The sequence below is a fragment of the Hylaeus anthracinus genome, unplaced genomic scaffold (genome assembly GCF_026225885.1).
Source record: "Hylaeus anthracinus isolate JK02 unplaced genomic scaffold, UHH_iyHylAnth1.0_haploid 5, whole genome shotgun sequence".
NCBI lineage: Eukaryota > Metazoa > Arthropoda > Insecta > Hymenoptera > Colletidae > Hylaeus > Hylaeus anthracinus.
This window is the reverse complement of record NW_026535322.1, coordinates 11,649,397-11,667,335: the sequence shown is the minus strand read 5'-3', so window position 1 is coordinate 11,667,335 and position 17,939 is coordinate 11,649,397. Positions and strand designations below refer to the sequence as shown.

Below are 17,939 nucleotides of genomic sequence, written 5' to 3'. Positions count from 1 at the left end.
TATACACAATGTACAATTTATATAATAATATTGTTATTTCATTCTACATAAGGGCGCATACTTTTCTTTATGTTTATCATCTGTTCGTTCTATTCATTAAAATCATAAATGCACAAAATCTGCAGTGATGTACTGTATTTATTTTTCTTATTAGAAAATTACTTCGTCTCTAGGATAGTCTCTAGATTATTATTTACATAGTATTCACGATAATTGGAGTTAATCGATTTCCAAATTTCCAATTTTTCCGTGTTAAGGAAGATCGTCGAGGGTGGGAATTATTAAAACGAGGTGATTAACGATTTAATATCGAAAGCATCGTGAGTAATGGGGGTGGGAGGTGGGGGGTGGATATCGTCGATCCTCTGGCTAGGACGTTTGCTGTCGTAGAGCGGAGGAAAGAAAATTAATGTGGAGGACTAACAAGCTCAAGAGCGAGACGTTTCCTCCAGCGATTCCCATACGTATCTGCCCCACTCGTAGATGGAAATTACGAAGTCTCTCGCAATAAGGGAGCCACGCGGGTACCGGTGATCGAGGCATTACAGATGTATGGGCCAATTTGTAAGCAATCCAACTTACATTCGCGGGGCAATATTGTATTTTTATGTTATCTTTTCTCGGCTATTCGCGGTTTCCCTCCTCCCCCGTAGACGATACTCCCACTCGTGGCCACTTTCACCCCCCTGCTGGGTTCTCTGTGTTTATGCCAGACGAGTAATCGGGAGGAATCGAATGAAAAACAAGGAAATTAAGGACCTGCGCGAGGGAACAATGCAATCTTCGGGGCACGACGTTTTCAGAAGTCTAATTGAGGAGGAATAAAATAAAACTGATCGATCTAAAAATGTAATTGGGAATGTAAATAAACCATATGGAGCATTCTTCAGAGGAAAGATGCATAAATAGATATATAATGATTCGTATATTTATATAATAGATTTAGAACGAATGAGGAGCAACGAATATGAGATACTGAAATAATTATTTGAGAGACAGGACTTTAAAATGGGGTAAATAGAAAGAAAACTTCGAAACGTTACATTTTGCTAATTAATTTGTATTATTTTGTTAGGTCTCTTGTAGTTCATTTTGTGCCTTTCCATTTATACATGGTTGTTCAATATTCTAATAAAATGTTTCTAGCCTTTCGACAACTTTGCTCGGTGATTAGGAAGAGCATCTTATTTTTCTAACGTTTATTATTTGGTTTAACGCTGTCCAAATATTTAACAATGTAGCTGGGAAGGGATGGTAAGGCCGAAAATTTGAATCATGTTTCAGTATTTTGTTTCAATATTTTATTCGTAAATAATGCAGATGTGGTGAAACGCGTTTCCTTCACCCTTAAATTATTTTAAGGGCCCAATATTGAAATTCAATCACTGATTCACTTCTCAGATTCTCACATACAATCATACAAATACACTGATACAATCTAACTAACAAACGAACGAAATGCAAACGAATAAATCTACGAAAATATTCAAAGGCCCATCTCTGGGCCCAGGGCCAGTTTCCAAACATCAAACTAATATCCCACAGAAGAGCCTACAGAAGACTCAGCGTTCTTACTTTCGCAACAAACGGAATTTCTATTACTTTGTTAGGATTCTTGTAGTTCATTTTGTGCCTTTCCCTTTATACATGGTTGTTCGATATCTAATAAAATGTTTCTAGCCTTCCAACAACTATGTTGGGTGATTAGGAAGAACATCTTATTTTTCTAACGTTTATTAATTGGTCTAACGGTGTCCAAATATTAACAATGTAGCTGAGAAGGAATGGTAAGGCCGAAAATTTGAATCATGTTTCAGTATTTTGTTTCAATATTTTGTTCGTAAATAATGAAAACATGGTGGGGGCCTCAAAGGTTAAAAGCGTTCCTCGTCACCCTTAAATTATTTTAAGGGCCCAATATTGATATCAAATCACTGATTCCCTGGTCCCAAGGCCTGACAGTCCTCAAACATCAAACTAACATCCCACAGAAGAACCTACGGAAGACCCAGCGTTCTTAATTTCGCAACAAACTGAACTGGGCCCGAAGCAGGAAGCCAAACGAGACGAGTGCCCTAGGATATCTGCGCGCGTGTCTGTTTGGGACCGGTTCGCGGGGACAGGTTACAAGGAAGACACACGGGGCCCCATCGGGAGGCGCGCGTGCGCGAAAGATCCACAAAGTGACGAGGAGACACGTGTCGGTTCCTCCTTCGCTCACCTTCGTGCTTTGGGGCCCCTGGAACGGTGAACAGGGGTAGCGGGTCTCTCGTACCCGTCGCCAGCTCCACTGGTCCAACATCTGCCCCCGAAAAAACAAAAGCCCATTGTCGTTAACGACCGGTCGCGCGTCTCTTGTTTCTAACCGAGCGCTTTTGAATCGTAGGCGAATAACGGACCCTGTAGTCCATTCAGGGGCCTTCGTGTCTCCGTTCCTTTTCCGTCCAGCGGTTTTTTCCCTCCTCGTCCTCCATGGCTTTCCTCAACCATCGAGGACGGTTCGTCGTTGCACAGTTTTTGATAGTTTTGTGCATTTTCTTCCTTTTCTGATAGTTTTCCATGATTTTCAAAGGTAATATTATACGGTTATACTTGATATAATTGCATTCTTTTGTAGATAGAAGTCTGTGAGAATTCAGGCCCAATGTCTTGGTATGTTTGTTGAGTGTTGCAAAATTGTGAAGTATTAGGTTTAATGTTCTTTCTCTGGTAGTTTATCAAAGTTTTTAAAGGCAATTGGTATGTCTTCTTCTGTAGGTAGATCTGTGAGAATTCAGGCCCAATATCTTTGTATGTTTGTTGGATGTTGTAGGTTTGTGAACTGGTAAATTGATTACTCTCCTTTTGACAGTCTATGGAGGTTGTTATCTTATAATGCTAGGTATAATTGCTTCTTCAAATTGAGGCCTGTAAGACATCAGGCCCAATATCTTAGTATGTTTACTACGTGTTGCAGGATTGTAAAGTATTGACTAAATTATTTTCTTTCTGATAGCCAATGAAAGTTATATTGTCTCGTAACACTAGAGTTGTAAATGTGTTTCTCTATAAGTAGAGGACTGTAAGAATTCAGGCCCAATATCATTGCTTGTTTGTTGAATGTTGCAGATTTGTGAATTGTTAGGTTAAATGTCTTTTTGGCAGTCTATGGAAGTTACTGCCTTATAATATTATATCTAACTGTCTTATATTTTACTTATATAATCTATAAATAGAAGTTTGTAAGAATTCAGGCCTAATATCTTAATATTTACTGAATGTTGCATGTTTGTGAACTGTTAGATTAATTATCCTCTTTCTGATAATCTATCAAAGTTATTGTCTTATAATTTTCGACAAAACTGTATTCCTCTATAAATAAAATCCTGTAAGACTTCATCAAGCTCCATTATCTTTGATGTCACTGGCAGCTCCAGTACTTCACAGCCCAGTACTTTATTAATTCTTTTTTTTCTTGATATTATATTTTTGTAGACACACACTCTCCCGATTCTAACCAAGATCTTCCGAATCATAGTAAAATAACGAACCCCTAAGTGCATTCACAGCCAATTTCCTCCGCATCGTTCTCAGCTTTCGAATTTTGGTGGAATCTTTCTCCTGTACTTCGCCTGTTGTCCATCAATGGTTTCGATGGACTCCTTTCTCTCGTCGATCTTGAATAGACGATTAAAATCTACCGTTCGGTCCCGAAGAACGCAATTGTCTCGTTCAATCCACGCGCGCGGCGCACTTATCTCGCTTCCTGTTCCTCTCAGGTATACTCTTTCCTCCGACAGGGGAATTCGAAACGCTCTCGCTTAGAAGGACGAAGGCTTGTTTTGCTTGGACCTTTTTTATGCCACTCTTTCTTTGGGAACAAAAATTCCCGATGAAACCTTTCCCTTCTACTGAAAAATTCGAGTTGTCGATCCTTTGAGTAATAAACGTTAGATGAAAATTGAAATGTTAGCAAGAGGATCTATGCGAAATTCAGCTGTGGATATTATTAAATCGATACAAATTAAAATCGTTTAAGTTGCGTATGCAAGATGTGTAAAGGAAAAATTACAAATACAAATACAAATTTATTTTCTCTTGGAACTGCTAACGATTGCGAGGTGTGCTTTCATCGTAAAACAGAAAATTGCAGCGTTCAACTTAAAAAAAGTCAACCTAACCCGACCTCTGACCTGAGAATACAAATTTACGTGCTCTTACACTTGTTAACGATTGCGTGCGAGAGGTATACTTCGCAGAGGATTTCATCGCAGAAAGGAAATTTGCAAAAGTTGCAGTGTTTAACCTAAGAAAGGTTAAACTATCCTAACATTCAACCCAAGAATGCAAGATTGATGGAAGTTTAAACAGAACGTGCCATCGCGGTCAACAGGGGTTGCGTTTGCGCGCTGGCCAGTGGTCAATCGAAACTCCGCCCCGAAAGAATCGAACGGTGTCCGCGCATCGGCGAAAACACCGAAAGGGATGAACAGAACGTGGGACGTATATATACACGTAGCAAATCGCGGGGATACAGGGTGGAACGGTCGCAATGGCGCAGCCAAGAATTTACCAAAAGCTGTATTTAGGGGGAGGGTTTCCCAGAAGAGTCGCTGACCTGGGTGGTGGATTTTCGATTTTTGGGAAGATGATCTATTCGAAACTCAAGTGTGCGTGTTATTAACCTTCTATAGGAACATTGATCATTTCTGATTTTGACATTGATAAAGACTTATGGTGGTATATAAATTCAAAAGAAAAATTGGTATATGCATTAGTTTGAAGACATTAGTTGCAATCAAATAATGAATGACACGGTCAGATGTCATATGCTTTCATTTGTAATTTTTAATTAATCTTCATCTCACACTCCATATAAAAGAATTTTACCGCAAGTAAATATGTACCTTCTCTTCTTTAACATCAATTTACATTTATAACGTGAAAACCAACGTCTTATTCGTCAAAAATCCAATGACATCGCCCAATATCATACGCTTTCTTTTGTAATTTTTAATTTCTCTTCACGTCACATCCCATAAAAGAATTTTACCGCAAGTAAATATGTACCTTCTCTTCTTTAACATCAATTTACATGTATAGCGTGGAAACCAACGTCTTATTCGTAAAAAAATCCAATGACATCACCCAACATCATACACATCCATTTGTAATTTTTAATTTTTCTTCACACCAAATAAAACACTTTTACCGAAAGATTGATATCGTAGTGCATTAGAGGTTGCAGTGTTGCGATCTACACTATAAACCTTATTCTCTTAGAAAACTCGAATCCCTCGTTTCGAAACAAATTACCCCAACGAAAAAACCACCGTTCTCCTCGTGCAAGCCGTCATCCGATGGTTCCTATTTACATTCGAATGTCTAATTTCTCTTTCTCCGCGTCCAAAGAAATTTTTACCAAAAGATAGGCTGCAATTACTCCCCTGCATCCCGGCGATCCCGGTCGAGGAACGGCTAGACGGATGATAGGAGACGTCGTAGGGAATAAAAGGACGAAGTCACGTTCGCCTGGAACGTCTGCAAGGAGGGCGGAGGGTTGAAACGCGAAGGACGAGGACGAGGAGGAACAATAGGCGCGGAACTATGGGTAGACGGTTCTCTTGTTTTTACGCGGCCCTGGCAGTCCTATCCGAATGGATATGGATACTTGACTGGCGGAGGGAAGAGATCGATGTATGAAACTCCTGCCAATCTCTATGTTAATGGCGACGTTCCGAACTATAAGGAAGAAGGCGAGGAACGGCGGCGGGGATCACCGCCAGGAGGTCTGCTCGAGGACACTTAAAAGTGAATTGTTACGTCTGCGGCTGACCCCGGGACCTTAGCCCCCTCGAGCCGACGGTGAATTATAAGAGCTGCGTAGAAGGAAATTAGATCTCTATATCAGCCGCTAACGCTTTCCACGCGAGGGGGAGGGCGCGGGCTAACTAAATTTCCCTTTCGCGCGAGCTCGCGGGATCGTGGGTACGAATTTATACGCGTTTAATTGGCGAGATCGCTTGCGGAAATATTGAGCAATAGCCGCGAGCTTGGGAAGACCGTTGACTTGTAAATTTTTGCTTTGTCTAATGTCGAGAGACTTTTGCGTCATCTTCGCTGGACTGCGATTGCGTACGCCCGGTAGTTTTACAGGGACGTTCCAGAGAGTAAATTTTATTTGTTACAGGGGCAAATTTATTTGTGTTGTTGTGAGAAATTTGATGAGAAGTATGTGTAAGGTTGCTAGGAAATTTAGGAGAAATTTGAGTGAAGTATTTTTGGAGGTATTCTAGGCTGGAGCTTCCAGTTTTAGGGATTTTTTGTTTGCTTAAATACAGAAGAAATTTTTGCACGAGGTATTGCACGCGGATTTATTCATATTTTAGGAATACACGTGATTTGTATTTATTGAGAATAATTAGAATTACATTTATTATGAGTAAGAAAGTTTTGTGCGAGCTAATTGATGGAAAAAGTGTAGATGAAAAAAAATGAAAAAATAGTAGATGAATTTTCCAAGTCATCTAAAATCATTGGCTAAATATAAGACAATTTTTCATTAAATATATGTAGTATAAGGACACGAGCGATGCCATACGATATTCCATTACTGTGAAGTTTCTTGGGTGGTCGTGGACAAGAAGAAGAGAGACTTGAAGTGTCCATATCCTTAGACAGGAGGATCTGTTTAGTTTCACGAGACCATGTGTACCTTTGCGTAAAACGAGCAAAAGTATACCCACATGTGAAAAGAAAAGCGAAGACGAAGGACTTGAGGAAAGTGACCCACGGTGTCAGATTCCTCCCTACTCTCCTTCAGTTACAAATATTGCTTGTTTTGTTATTTTATAACAGATTGCTTTAGTCTGTTTATTTTTATATTGATACTTTGCTTGTTATTATTTCGATAAAAGATAATAATTTAGAAAAATAAAGTCATTAGGTTCTCTTCCATTAATGCTGATTCGAAGAGCCCGTGAAAAAACCGTGTCTCCATTTGAATCTTCCTCCATTATGTATTACTTGGATGGAAAATCTAATTTCCGTCGCATGTCTGACTCAAACTTATCAGAAATGTCACACGTATCATTTCTAAAATAACATATTCAATTAGTAACACGATTACTCTATCCTTCCTCGAAGTATAACCTAGTCTCTCATTGGTACATCTCCATCAGTTCGAAAAATGATACCAAAATTATAGAGAACTTAGCAAACCTGAGCACTTTTGGCGTGATGTTATTTATAATATCATTTCCAACGCCTTACTTCATTTCACAATTATTCTCGTACCTGTGATCAATTATAAAATTGTTCTTCGAAATGTGATCACTTTTGAGATAATATTATTTGAAAGATTATCTCGAAGAACATCTATTTTATAATTATTTGAAATAATTGTAAAATTGTTCTCCGAAATGTAATCATTTTTGAAATAAGTTTATTTGAAAGATTATCTCGAAGAACGTTTATTTTATAATTATTTGAAATAATTGTAAAATTGTTCTCCGAAATGTAATCACTTTTGAGATAACATTATTTGAAACATTATCTCAAAGACTATACTATTCTATTTCCTAATTATATAAAACAACTGTAAAATTGTTCTCCAAAATGACACAAGGTACAATTCTGAATTAAAAAGCGACAAAGATGAAATAATAACCCATCTCGCTATACTAAAAGTACCTCCAACAAAATATCCCATACGTTCGTTTCTTATTCCCATTTTAACCCGATAAATAACGATCTTAAAAACGATATTAATGATTTATATTAATATTATTATATTATAATTTACATTTATATTTATATTATTATATTATATTATTTATATTAAAATCGTTTTGTATCGTTTCCAGCGGAAACCTCGCAAGGTACCACATCCCCAGACACCGTCCAATGCGGGGGTTGCAGGGCGTCCTACCCCCTCGGCGAGATCGTGCGGTTCATCGAGCACAAGGTCAACCACTGTCGCAGCACGCTTCAGGGCTGCCACAGTCCGTCGGCGACGGCCGCGCCGGAGGACTCCGATCCGGAGGACGCTCTAGCGTTGAAGGCTGTCGATCAGGACTCGAAGCTCAACTCCGTGCCCAGCATATCCGCGCCCATCAACAAGAGGGCGGGGGGCAGACTCGAGAGCCCTCCGACGCCTCAGGGCTCGGGACCGGATGCAGGAAGCCCGATCGAGCTGAAAGCTAGCGCCAGCTCGACGCCCAAAAGAAGGACGGACCCCTCCGACGAAGACAAAGAGGACCTACCCAAGAAACCGAAAACGGAGTCCGTGGACGCGGACACGAACACAGTCAATTCTGGTGAGTCCATCGAGATTCGATCCTTATCCGCAACGACCCGCTTTAACCCTTTCAGACCTGGCGACCACGATCCAGGACGCAAAATTTTAAAATTACTATCGTTTAATTGATTTTGAATCGTTTAGAGCGAATGGCCTTATTCGGGTACACGAAGAAAGTTTTCCTCGAAAATTACAGTATCAGGAGTTTATTTTTTGATCTCTCTAAAAGCATATTGTTAATATCCTCTGCATCACGCCAAAAGCATTTTGTTAATATCCTCTAACAAGTATTTTTATGACGTTCGTGTAAAATTCATTTCGTTAATTATTTACACATACGTACACGTAGACTCAGCCCCATAAGTATTCGTACCCTCTGTAATTTTAGTCCAAGTTGACTGTAAAAATTAAGTCACATTAGTGAAAGAAAATAATTCAGGTCTGAAAGGGTTAACACGTTGAACGCCACCCTGATATGGGTGACAAAGCTTTTCACTTTGAGAGACTTCAATAATTAGTTTTAAAGGCTGAGTGTTATTGAATAGAAATCTGAGTAGAATTCGTAAATTTTGACGAGAATACAGAAGCAAGTGATACGACAAATGTCACGGTGGATATTCTCACGTCAGAAGCAAGGTCGCCAAGAGTTGGTTTTCCCCCCAGTATACGGACGCGTGTCCTTTATGTCGTTGCTTTCCAACACCATTCAGGGCCTTAATTGCTGACCAGTTCTTTGGAATTTGGAAAAACCCGCACACTGACCCAACCTGGACTGCGACGTTCTAGCTTAACGTTCGGTGTGCAAATTCTCAAAATTTCGAGAGCTAAATTGGAGTTTTAACATTTTACATTTTACGACATTTCAATTTTGCGTAATTGAGGGATATTTATATAATTTACTCGTGGGAGCATTCGATAATTCCTGGCTCTCCTGGTTTATCAGTCGCAATTTTATATTCGAGGAAATGGAGTTTCGTCGAGGCGTGTGCTCTAGCAAAGAGTCGTCGCTATGTTTTGACATATTCAGCTTCGAGTTCTGCGCTAGGTCTCGCGAGTCAAGGCGAACTCTATAAATAAAGTGCGTGTGTTCCGGCAACAAACGCGAGTCGCGACTTTCATATTCTACGAAGCTTTAGGACCAACGTTTTTTGGAGATTGATTTAATTTAATTTAGATATTGCTTTTTAAAAGAAGAAGAAAACATGATATTTGTCAACTTTGATGTTAAGTTCCACATCCTTACGTTCTTTTTGAAGAAGTCCTGTCAGAGATTATAAGAAGTAAAAAATAAACGTTTTCTATAAACCCAGCTTCGAAAGAAGCTCGTTTATAGATTTTCTTATCAATTCAATTTTAAGCATTTGATAAATTCCTTACACAGACATGTTTTCAATAACATGTAGTTGAAGAAAATGCAAAAAAAAATTAATTTTCTTAAAATTATGCACTAGAGTCCCCCCTTAGAAGATTAGAAATAGTTGAGAAAAATTACCCCAAAAGTTCAACTCTGCTAAAAGCGTATTGCTAATATCTTCAAACAAGTATTTTTATGACGTTCGTCTAAAATTCATTTCGTTAATTATTTACACATAGATGCACGTACAGTCAGCCCCATAAGTATGTACCATAAGTATGTACCTACCCTCTGTATTAATCGCAGAAGTTTCTATAAATTAAACTATAGGTTTGATATTTTCAAAGAAATGTTTCGTTATAATTACGTGCACAAATAAATTTTACACAATTTTATATTTATAATGAAAAATCTGTTTGAAAACGTAGGCACAGATGGTACGAATATTTATAGGACAGACTGTATGCACGTTTATCCTTATTTTGTGCTTTACCATGAATCTTTTTCTCTCCCGATCAAATTAATGAATATACAAACCCTCTCGAGTCGTTCAAAGTAAAATCGTCTTCAAACTCGAATTCTGACGAGATCTTATAATTCCGCTATCGGATTCGCCAGCTGAGGGGACGGAGCGACGGAGAAAAAGAGAGAGAAAAAATAGAGAGTTTTAAAGTACAGTTACGGGCTGCCATCTGATGTCGATCGTTGGTTCAACGGGCACGAACAATGCCAGCGGTGGATTCGATTTTTGAATTTAAAGAGCACGCTCGGGAATTGGGGTGAACCTGCCCCCATAGTCTCCTCCCCCCTCGATGTGACCCCTTTTTATCGGTAGCCACATTGTCATATTTCGAAGAGCTTAACGCGCAAAGGTCCACACCGGAACGACGTCGGCTATACAGCTCGAAAGCTCGTTCGAAATTACACTTCAACTTCCGCCCTTTGCTTTTGCAAAGTGCAGCCGTTTCCTTTCTCAACAGTTTCATTCTGGACATCGTTAAACTGTTTCCAATTATTTTCGAATTTATTTTAATGGGCCCCTTTCGCGTTTAACGGAGTGGAATTTTATCGGACTCGAAAAACATCTCTATTTTATTATAGCTTGTAATAAGATGATCTCGCGCACGGATCATCTTAGTTCATTGCACCTACTCGTTTTCCCGAGCCAACTTTCGACTTTTAGGGGTGTACGAGCAGTAATATTCGGATAGTCCAACGATTTCGTTAAGTGTTCATCAAATTCATTATTTACAAATACGTAGAGTGTTAATAAGTGAAGTTAATAAGTTAAGAGTCACTAAGTGTCACATTGTTAGATGTCGCGACAGTTATCGAATGATGTATGTGAAGAAATAATCATTTGTGACTGCTCTTTAAAAAGAAATATTTAGTCGTCGTTATGATACATTAAAGTGCCAACTTTCGTAGTAATAGAAGAATCAGATTGCTTTATTAATTATGTGCCTCTAAATTCGATCATTTGTGACTGCTGTTTAAGAAGAAATATTTAGTCGTCGTTATGATACATTAAAGTGCCAACTTTCGTAGTAATAGAAGAATCAGATTGCTTCGACATTTTGTGTTTACAACTATATGTACACCTTTGAAATGTATGACTGAGGCAACATTAAGAATTGCATGACCCGCTGCAGAAATGAATGATAACTTCAAAAGGGACACACAATTAATTTCTACATTTACTATAATGAGTGGCAAGCAAAACAAAATATGAATATATAATAAAACACACAGATTGCTTCACACAAATGAGCACAATGAATGATAACTTCAAAGGGACACACAATTAATTTCTACTTGTACTATTATGAGTGGCAATTAAAACAAACTGTAACGCAGTAAAAACATGTATAATGAAGAACATTGAAGATTCAAAGAAAATATAGCGATTTATAAGAATTTCGAAAGAGTAGTTCTCGTCGAGAGGAGCAATTAGATGTCGTCTTGCCTTTTCTCCGGAACAACAAACTTTCGAACAGAACACCTCTTACAAAGCGCAGTAATGACCGCCGCGAATATCCTTACAGCTACAGTAATTACATGAATTGTTGGCGTGTAAACATGCGAAGATCTTGTCACGAGTCTCGCGCACGGATCATCTTAGTTCATTGCACCTACTCGTTTTCCCGAGCCAACTTACGACTTTTAGGGGTGTAAGAGCAGTAATATTCGGATAGTCCAACGATTTCGTTAAGTGTTCATCAAATTCATTATTTACAAATACGTAGAGTGTGTTAATAAGTGAAGTTAATAAGTTAAGAGTCACTAAGTGTCACATTGTTAGATGTCGCGACAGTTATCGAATGATGTATGTGAAGAAATAAAAGAGTTTCACATCTCTAGTTACTAGTGAAAAAAGAGTTAATAAGTGAAGTTAATAATAATAAGTGAAGTTAAGAGCCAATAAGTGTCGCATTGTTAGGTGTCGCGACAGTTATCGAATGATGTATGTGAATAAATATATTACACGTTCTTCATTTGTACTTGTAACCTGTTTCTAACGATCTGGATATTTCTGGATACCTTTCTTGAAGAATTTTGGGGTTTTATGAAAGCAATTCCCTTAGCTATTTTCGCAGTTCAGTGTGACGTTTTATTCTTTCAATTTTATGTGTTGTAGCATCCTAATATACTTATAAAGTAAGCACATGTGCATTGATACTAATAGACAATGATGCAGTCATGACTGTGTACTAATGGCTTGTAATTTTACCTATGTATGCTGTAAAAACAGTTGCTTTTAGAAAAAAATAAAAGAGTTTGTCTAGTTGCACAGTAAAGACGAAAGAAACGATATTCAATAAAATAATAAGCTCCATTCTTTACAGTAATTCGAACCAACTATGTCCAACTCTATTTGATATCGTCGAGTTAACCGACGATTTTTATATTATCGTCTTGAACAACCAGATACCAGTGCGCTCCTCTACTTTTTACTCCTTTGTTATTAAGTGCAAGATTTCGAGCAATTCGTCGAAACGAATAAATATATCGTAAGCGAGTCCTCGAGCTAGGAGTCGAGGTGTCGAGCCGAAACGTCTGTCGGCACAATAGGGAGTCATGGTTATAAAAAGAGGATGGCTTTAATTTCGCACCCACTCGTCGCGACGAATCGACACCGCGATCGCGGCGGTTTACTCCGATTAACTTCAAAGAAACGGGCGCTGGCCTCAAACGAAATTCATGCAGCATGACGCCCTTGATGAATTGAAAGCACCAGCCTTTGAGATTCTTAACTCCAGTACTTACCTGTGCAAATTGACGCGGCGACCTGTTTTGCATCGCAGAGAGCAAGACGGCGAGAGAAAGGAAGAGAACGCAGGGAAATCGTCGAGGAACGTCTCGATGAGAATCACTGGCGGTCTCCTCTGTTTCCCTTCTTACAATTAGCGTCTTCTCACTTTTGTAAATATTATTACGTTCGGTGGAGCGACCCCCTGGGTGCTCAAGGCTCGTTGAGTCTTAATTGTCTCTCGTTCGAAAGCGACGATTATAGGGAAGCTCGCGAAGGTTTGCCTCGGATAATAATTTTATCAGGCGACCGGGGCTTTTGAAAATTCCTCGCCCGAAGCCTCAGACGGTCTCGGTAGATTTCTTTCCGGGCGAGATTTAATCGTGACTCCCTACACCCTCGGTGAGAGCACAGGTGACAGAGCAAAGATACCAGCTAGAAAACTAGATACCGCGAACGTTTTTGTACAATGCTTTCGGAAACCAAAATTGTTAGATCATCGATGATAACTCGATTACTAGTTAGGACGATCGCACACGGCCTAACCGATTTGAAATTAGTGTTGCAAACTGTTTGCGCTCTTTGTTTTACCTACTCAGAGTGGTTTGAAACTGATCGGTTGCACCCGAGTGCGTTCGGTCTTACCAAATCAGTACGATCAAATTTCGCCTACCAGTCCTCCAGGTTGAGAAATTTCCATCCCCTCCTCCATCGCGAGTGTCGACCAAAGAACATTACTACACCACTCGCCCCCTCTCGCATGCATACTATTTACAAGCAGAAGCATTTCATAGTCGCTTATGGAAACCATTGGCGCCCCCGAAGGGTTGACGCTCGCGTCGCGACGAAACCGCAGGCCTCTCGCTTCAGAGGAACCCGGTGATTAATGCAAACGATCATAATTACGTAACAGCTTGTTGATCCCGCGTACAGGCGCGTGCTCGACCGGGTGTCTCTTTAAAATTTCATCACGGTCCGCGAAACCCGTTTCCGCGGACCCCTCCATGTACCCATACGCGTTCGCGAGTTAACCCCATCCGTATCCACCGTGAAAGAGCGAAACGGAACGCATCCCTCGGACTCGTCGGGGTTGTTCCACGGATAAGCCCCCTTTCGACGCCTTTTTTGTCGTGTTTTTTTCTTTTTTTCGTTATCGACCGACCACGTCGAAAAGCCCAATTAGAATCGTCCCCATTGTGTGGCCACGTGGTGTGCACGAGCCGAGAGCACGCTGGCCCGTGCGTGTGAATCCCCGTGGAAGTGTGCAACGGTGTATCTAGTCCGGTCTCGTCGCATGCGTCCAGGTAGAGCGTACCGTGGAGCAGAGGCCGGCACGCACGGCGGAGCAGGGGGAACCTCCCTTTATCCAGGGCTTTTTAGTGGCTTTCCTTTCTACCAGCGATCGAAATTCGTCGGTTTATCTCCGCTCTAGAGGAACCACGATTGGAGGCTGGAGGGGAAATTTCGGGATGGTTTACATATGCAGAATTTATTGGAAGTAGCGAGAAAATTTGGGGGTAAATGACATTTTGAGGGGGTGGGATTTGTTTGAATGGATGACATGTTTAACATTCTATTGGTCCGGGTAACTTTCAGAGCACGTGTTTATGTATGGATGTTTTGTTAAATAATTTTAGTTTTGTTTAGAAGATAACGTGTATGTTTTAATTGAATGGTTCTCTAATAACCAATGAAAATATTGATGACGATAGGCAGCGAGTATCAAAGTGAATGCAGTGCAAGTTGTTTTGAAATTATCACAGCGATCAATTTCGAATATATACTTCAATTTTTTCTTTCCTTTTTCGTATACTTCGTTCCATAAACATCACAACACGTGACTGTACGACGCTTATCAACGATTCACTCAATTCCCACTTGTAGTGGATCGGTTAAAGAAATTTTGTAAGGGATTATTGTAATTATTCTGTTATTTACTGCAATAGTATAATCTTATTTGGGGAGAGAATAATTTCTACATATGTATTTCAGAAAAGAGGACTTCTAAGGTTCCGATTTTTATTTTTGATACTAAACATCCTATGAACAAACTGTTAATATAAAATAGTTTACACTAAACAGAACGAATAGTAAGAGTGATCCATGACGAGACAATTTCTACATTTTCAGAAAAAAGGACTTCTAAGGTTTCGATTTTTATTTTTGAAACTAAACATCCTATGAACAAACTGTTAATATAAAATAGTTTACACTAAATAGAACGAATAGTAAGAGTGATCCATGACGAGACAATTTCTACATATAAATTTCAGGAAAAAGGACTTCTAAGATTCCAATTTTTATTTTCAAAACTAAACGTCGTACGAGTAAATTCTAAACATGAACAAAGCTCCGCTTTTCATTCTCTACAAGGTGATATTTTGTTAAACTTCGACCGTTCCGCCTTCAAAGGGTTAATGAAAAGTCCTGTCATCCATTTTTAGCTGACGTGGCTACCAAACGCGATACAAATATAAAGCCAACGTCAAGAACGCGTCTCCCACTGGCAAATCTACCAGACCAGACGCGATCAAACGCAATTTACGGGGTTCTTCCTTGCATCGAGAGGGAGAAAGTTGCGACAGGGCGCGGGAGGGTGTAGGAAGCGAGACAAGAAGCGATAATCCCGTCGAAATTGACACCAGACCGCTTCCACGGTGAGATGCAGATTTGATCTATCTGTCACGTTTGTCTGGAATATTAATTCTCGCGGGCGAGGATTCCTCTCTTGGATGATTTTCCGTCTCCGTTTTCTTTTTTTAACGCCGGCTCCACGACCCCCTCGTAAACTGCTCCTCTTCCTCCCGGATCCTTTCTCTCGCCCCCGTCCGGTCTGGTCTTTCGCGGACCGCCCGAGGCGCGTCGAGAATTGCTTGCGAATTGGTTGTATCCCAGGGTTTCGAGGTCCTGCGGCAGCCCTTCCTCTTCTTTCGCCTCCTCCCTTCCGCGCTTCTTGCCTTTCGCGGAAGGAAGTCGACGAGGATGGCATAAAAGTGATACACGCAGCCACCGAACGAAGCCAATACGACGCGATCTTCTCTGTCCTCCAGCTTTGTTTCGCTTTGCCGATTTCTGGCCGACCCTCCTCGGATACTTTTTCATTCGCGTTCCCTCCCGCGCAAACGAGCAACACTTTTTCTCCGCGTTCAACGGATTTTCAAAGCGGCGAATAAAAGTGTCGCGACGTTTCGCGGGTAATAGGACAAATATTCCTTTGCTGGTAGCTTTCTTGGGGTTGCAGGCAATATTTTCTTCTCGAGGTAAACGATTCTTGCGCTTGGCGCTTCCTCGACTCGGAGAATCAAACCGGAGGACGTAATGGGAATTTATTGCGCAGGCTAAACGCTCTTCTTTCTTCTTTGATCGGTAGTCTCGTTGCTTTCAACTTCACCTCGAAGAGTTTTACGTATCTTTTTCTAAGCTTGCGGTGACAGACAATGGATAAATTTATTTTCTTTATAATTTTGGTTAGGCTCGGTACGGATAATCGTTTTAGGCGGGATGGTCCTTTTCTCGCGTTTGTATTGAGGCGAAAGATCGTAGGGATTATCGATAGGTGATTTGAATTATAGGCTTCATGTTTCCAAATGAATTTTCCATTACGAATATTTACATGAATAAACTTCACAAATGTATATATTTACAATTATACATTTGATTTGGATTTATGAAGCATTCATTTAAAGTAGACTAATTTCTTCCATAAATACAGAGGTTACGAATCCTTATGAGACTGACTGTATATTAGGTCATTCGATAAGTTCCTAACTAACTAAACTAACTGATCGCGAATCGCCACCTGCTGTATCATACATAATGATTTTCCGCGGACAGGACATTTTTTTTCTCAGAAAACCCCTTCATTGCTTCATGACGCACTAAGACCCAATTGTAACGGAACATTTTTTTGTTACTACACCAAAATCTTATACGCACAAATTTTTATAACGATAAATGCACAGAAACCATCCCCACTGCGGACTACTAATACCAGCTACGGCTCCTGAATGTTGTCCCTGCTAATCTAAATCTAATTTCACTTTACACTTTACACTTTTGACTTTACACTTTACACATTTGCACTTTACACTTTTGCACATTATACTTTACACTTTGCACTTTTTATATCTAAAGATCCTACTGCAAGTTAGGAGCCATTAGCTCTCGATATTATTCGCGACGAATAATACCGATCACCCCTCGTATACCTGTATCGAGGGTCGCGGCTCGCTATCGAAGAAGTGGTACACTTCTTCTTTGTTCATGTGACTCTGATACAAAAGGTACGTTTCGAGCTAGAATTAAAACTTATTCCAGTTCTTCGAATATCATGTTCTTATAATATCAGAAGTAAAATTCGAGCCAAATTCCATTATTGCCACCTCCTCGCTCATCATGATCTCCTCATACAAAAGGTAAGTTTCAAGGAAAAAATAAAAATTATGATAACAACTCGAACATTACGTTCTCCTGATACAAGAGGTAAGTATCGAGCAGAAAATAAAAATTATGATACCTGCTCGCACATTACGTTCTCCTGATACAAGAGGTAAGTATCGAATAGAAAATAAAAATTATGATACCTGCTTGCACATTACGTTCTCCTGATACAAGAGGTAAGTATTGAGCAGAAAATAAAAATTATGATACCTACTCGCACATTACGTTCTCCTGATACAAAAGGTAAGTATCGATATTTAATTAAAAGTTATGCTACTTCTTTGAGTATCATGTTCTCCTGATACTACAATGTACAACTTCCTCAGAATTTCGATACGTATCATGTATTTCTCGTGCCACCTCTTCGCACAGGACATATGAACGAAAAGTACAGAGAATTAGGCCCTTGAACTAGGCAACCTATACTAACAGATATGTCGGGCCGGTCGCCTGCCCGTAAGCATAGACGTGCCACCTCTTCGCATATCATGTGCTCCTGATACGAAAATGCAAAATCGGCCAGAATTCCGAAATTTAGCAAAAATTAGCCCCTTGAATTAGACAACCTGGACTGACAGAAATGTCGGACCGGTTGCTTGATCGTAGGCGCAAACGTG

General features: G+C 39.9%; 1 protein-coding gene across 1 annotated transcript in view; it reads left to right on the top strand.

The window, feature by feature from the left end:
• LOC128895247 (B-cell lymphoma/leukemia 11A) overlaps window positions 1–17,939 on the top strand; it is a 77,621-nt gene that overhangs the window by 37,581 nt on the left and 22,101 nt on the right. Inside the window, exon 2 of the mRNA XM_054157681.1 lies at window positions 7,845–8,297. Within this exon, the coding sequence (XP_054013656.1) occupies window positions 7,845–8,297 (453 nt within the window). The remainder of the gene's footprint in view (window positions 1–7,844; window positions 8,298–17,939) is intronic.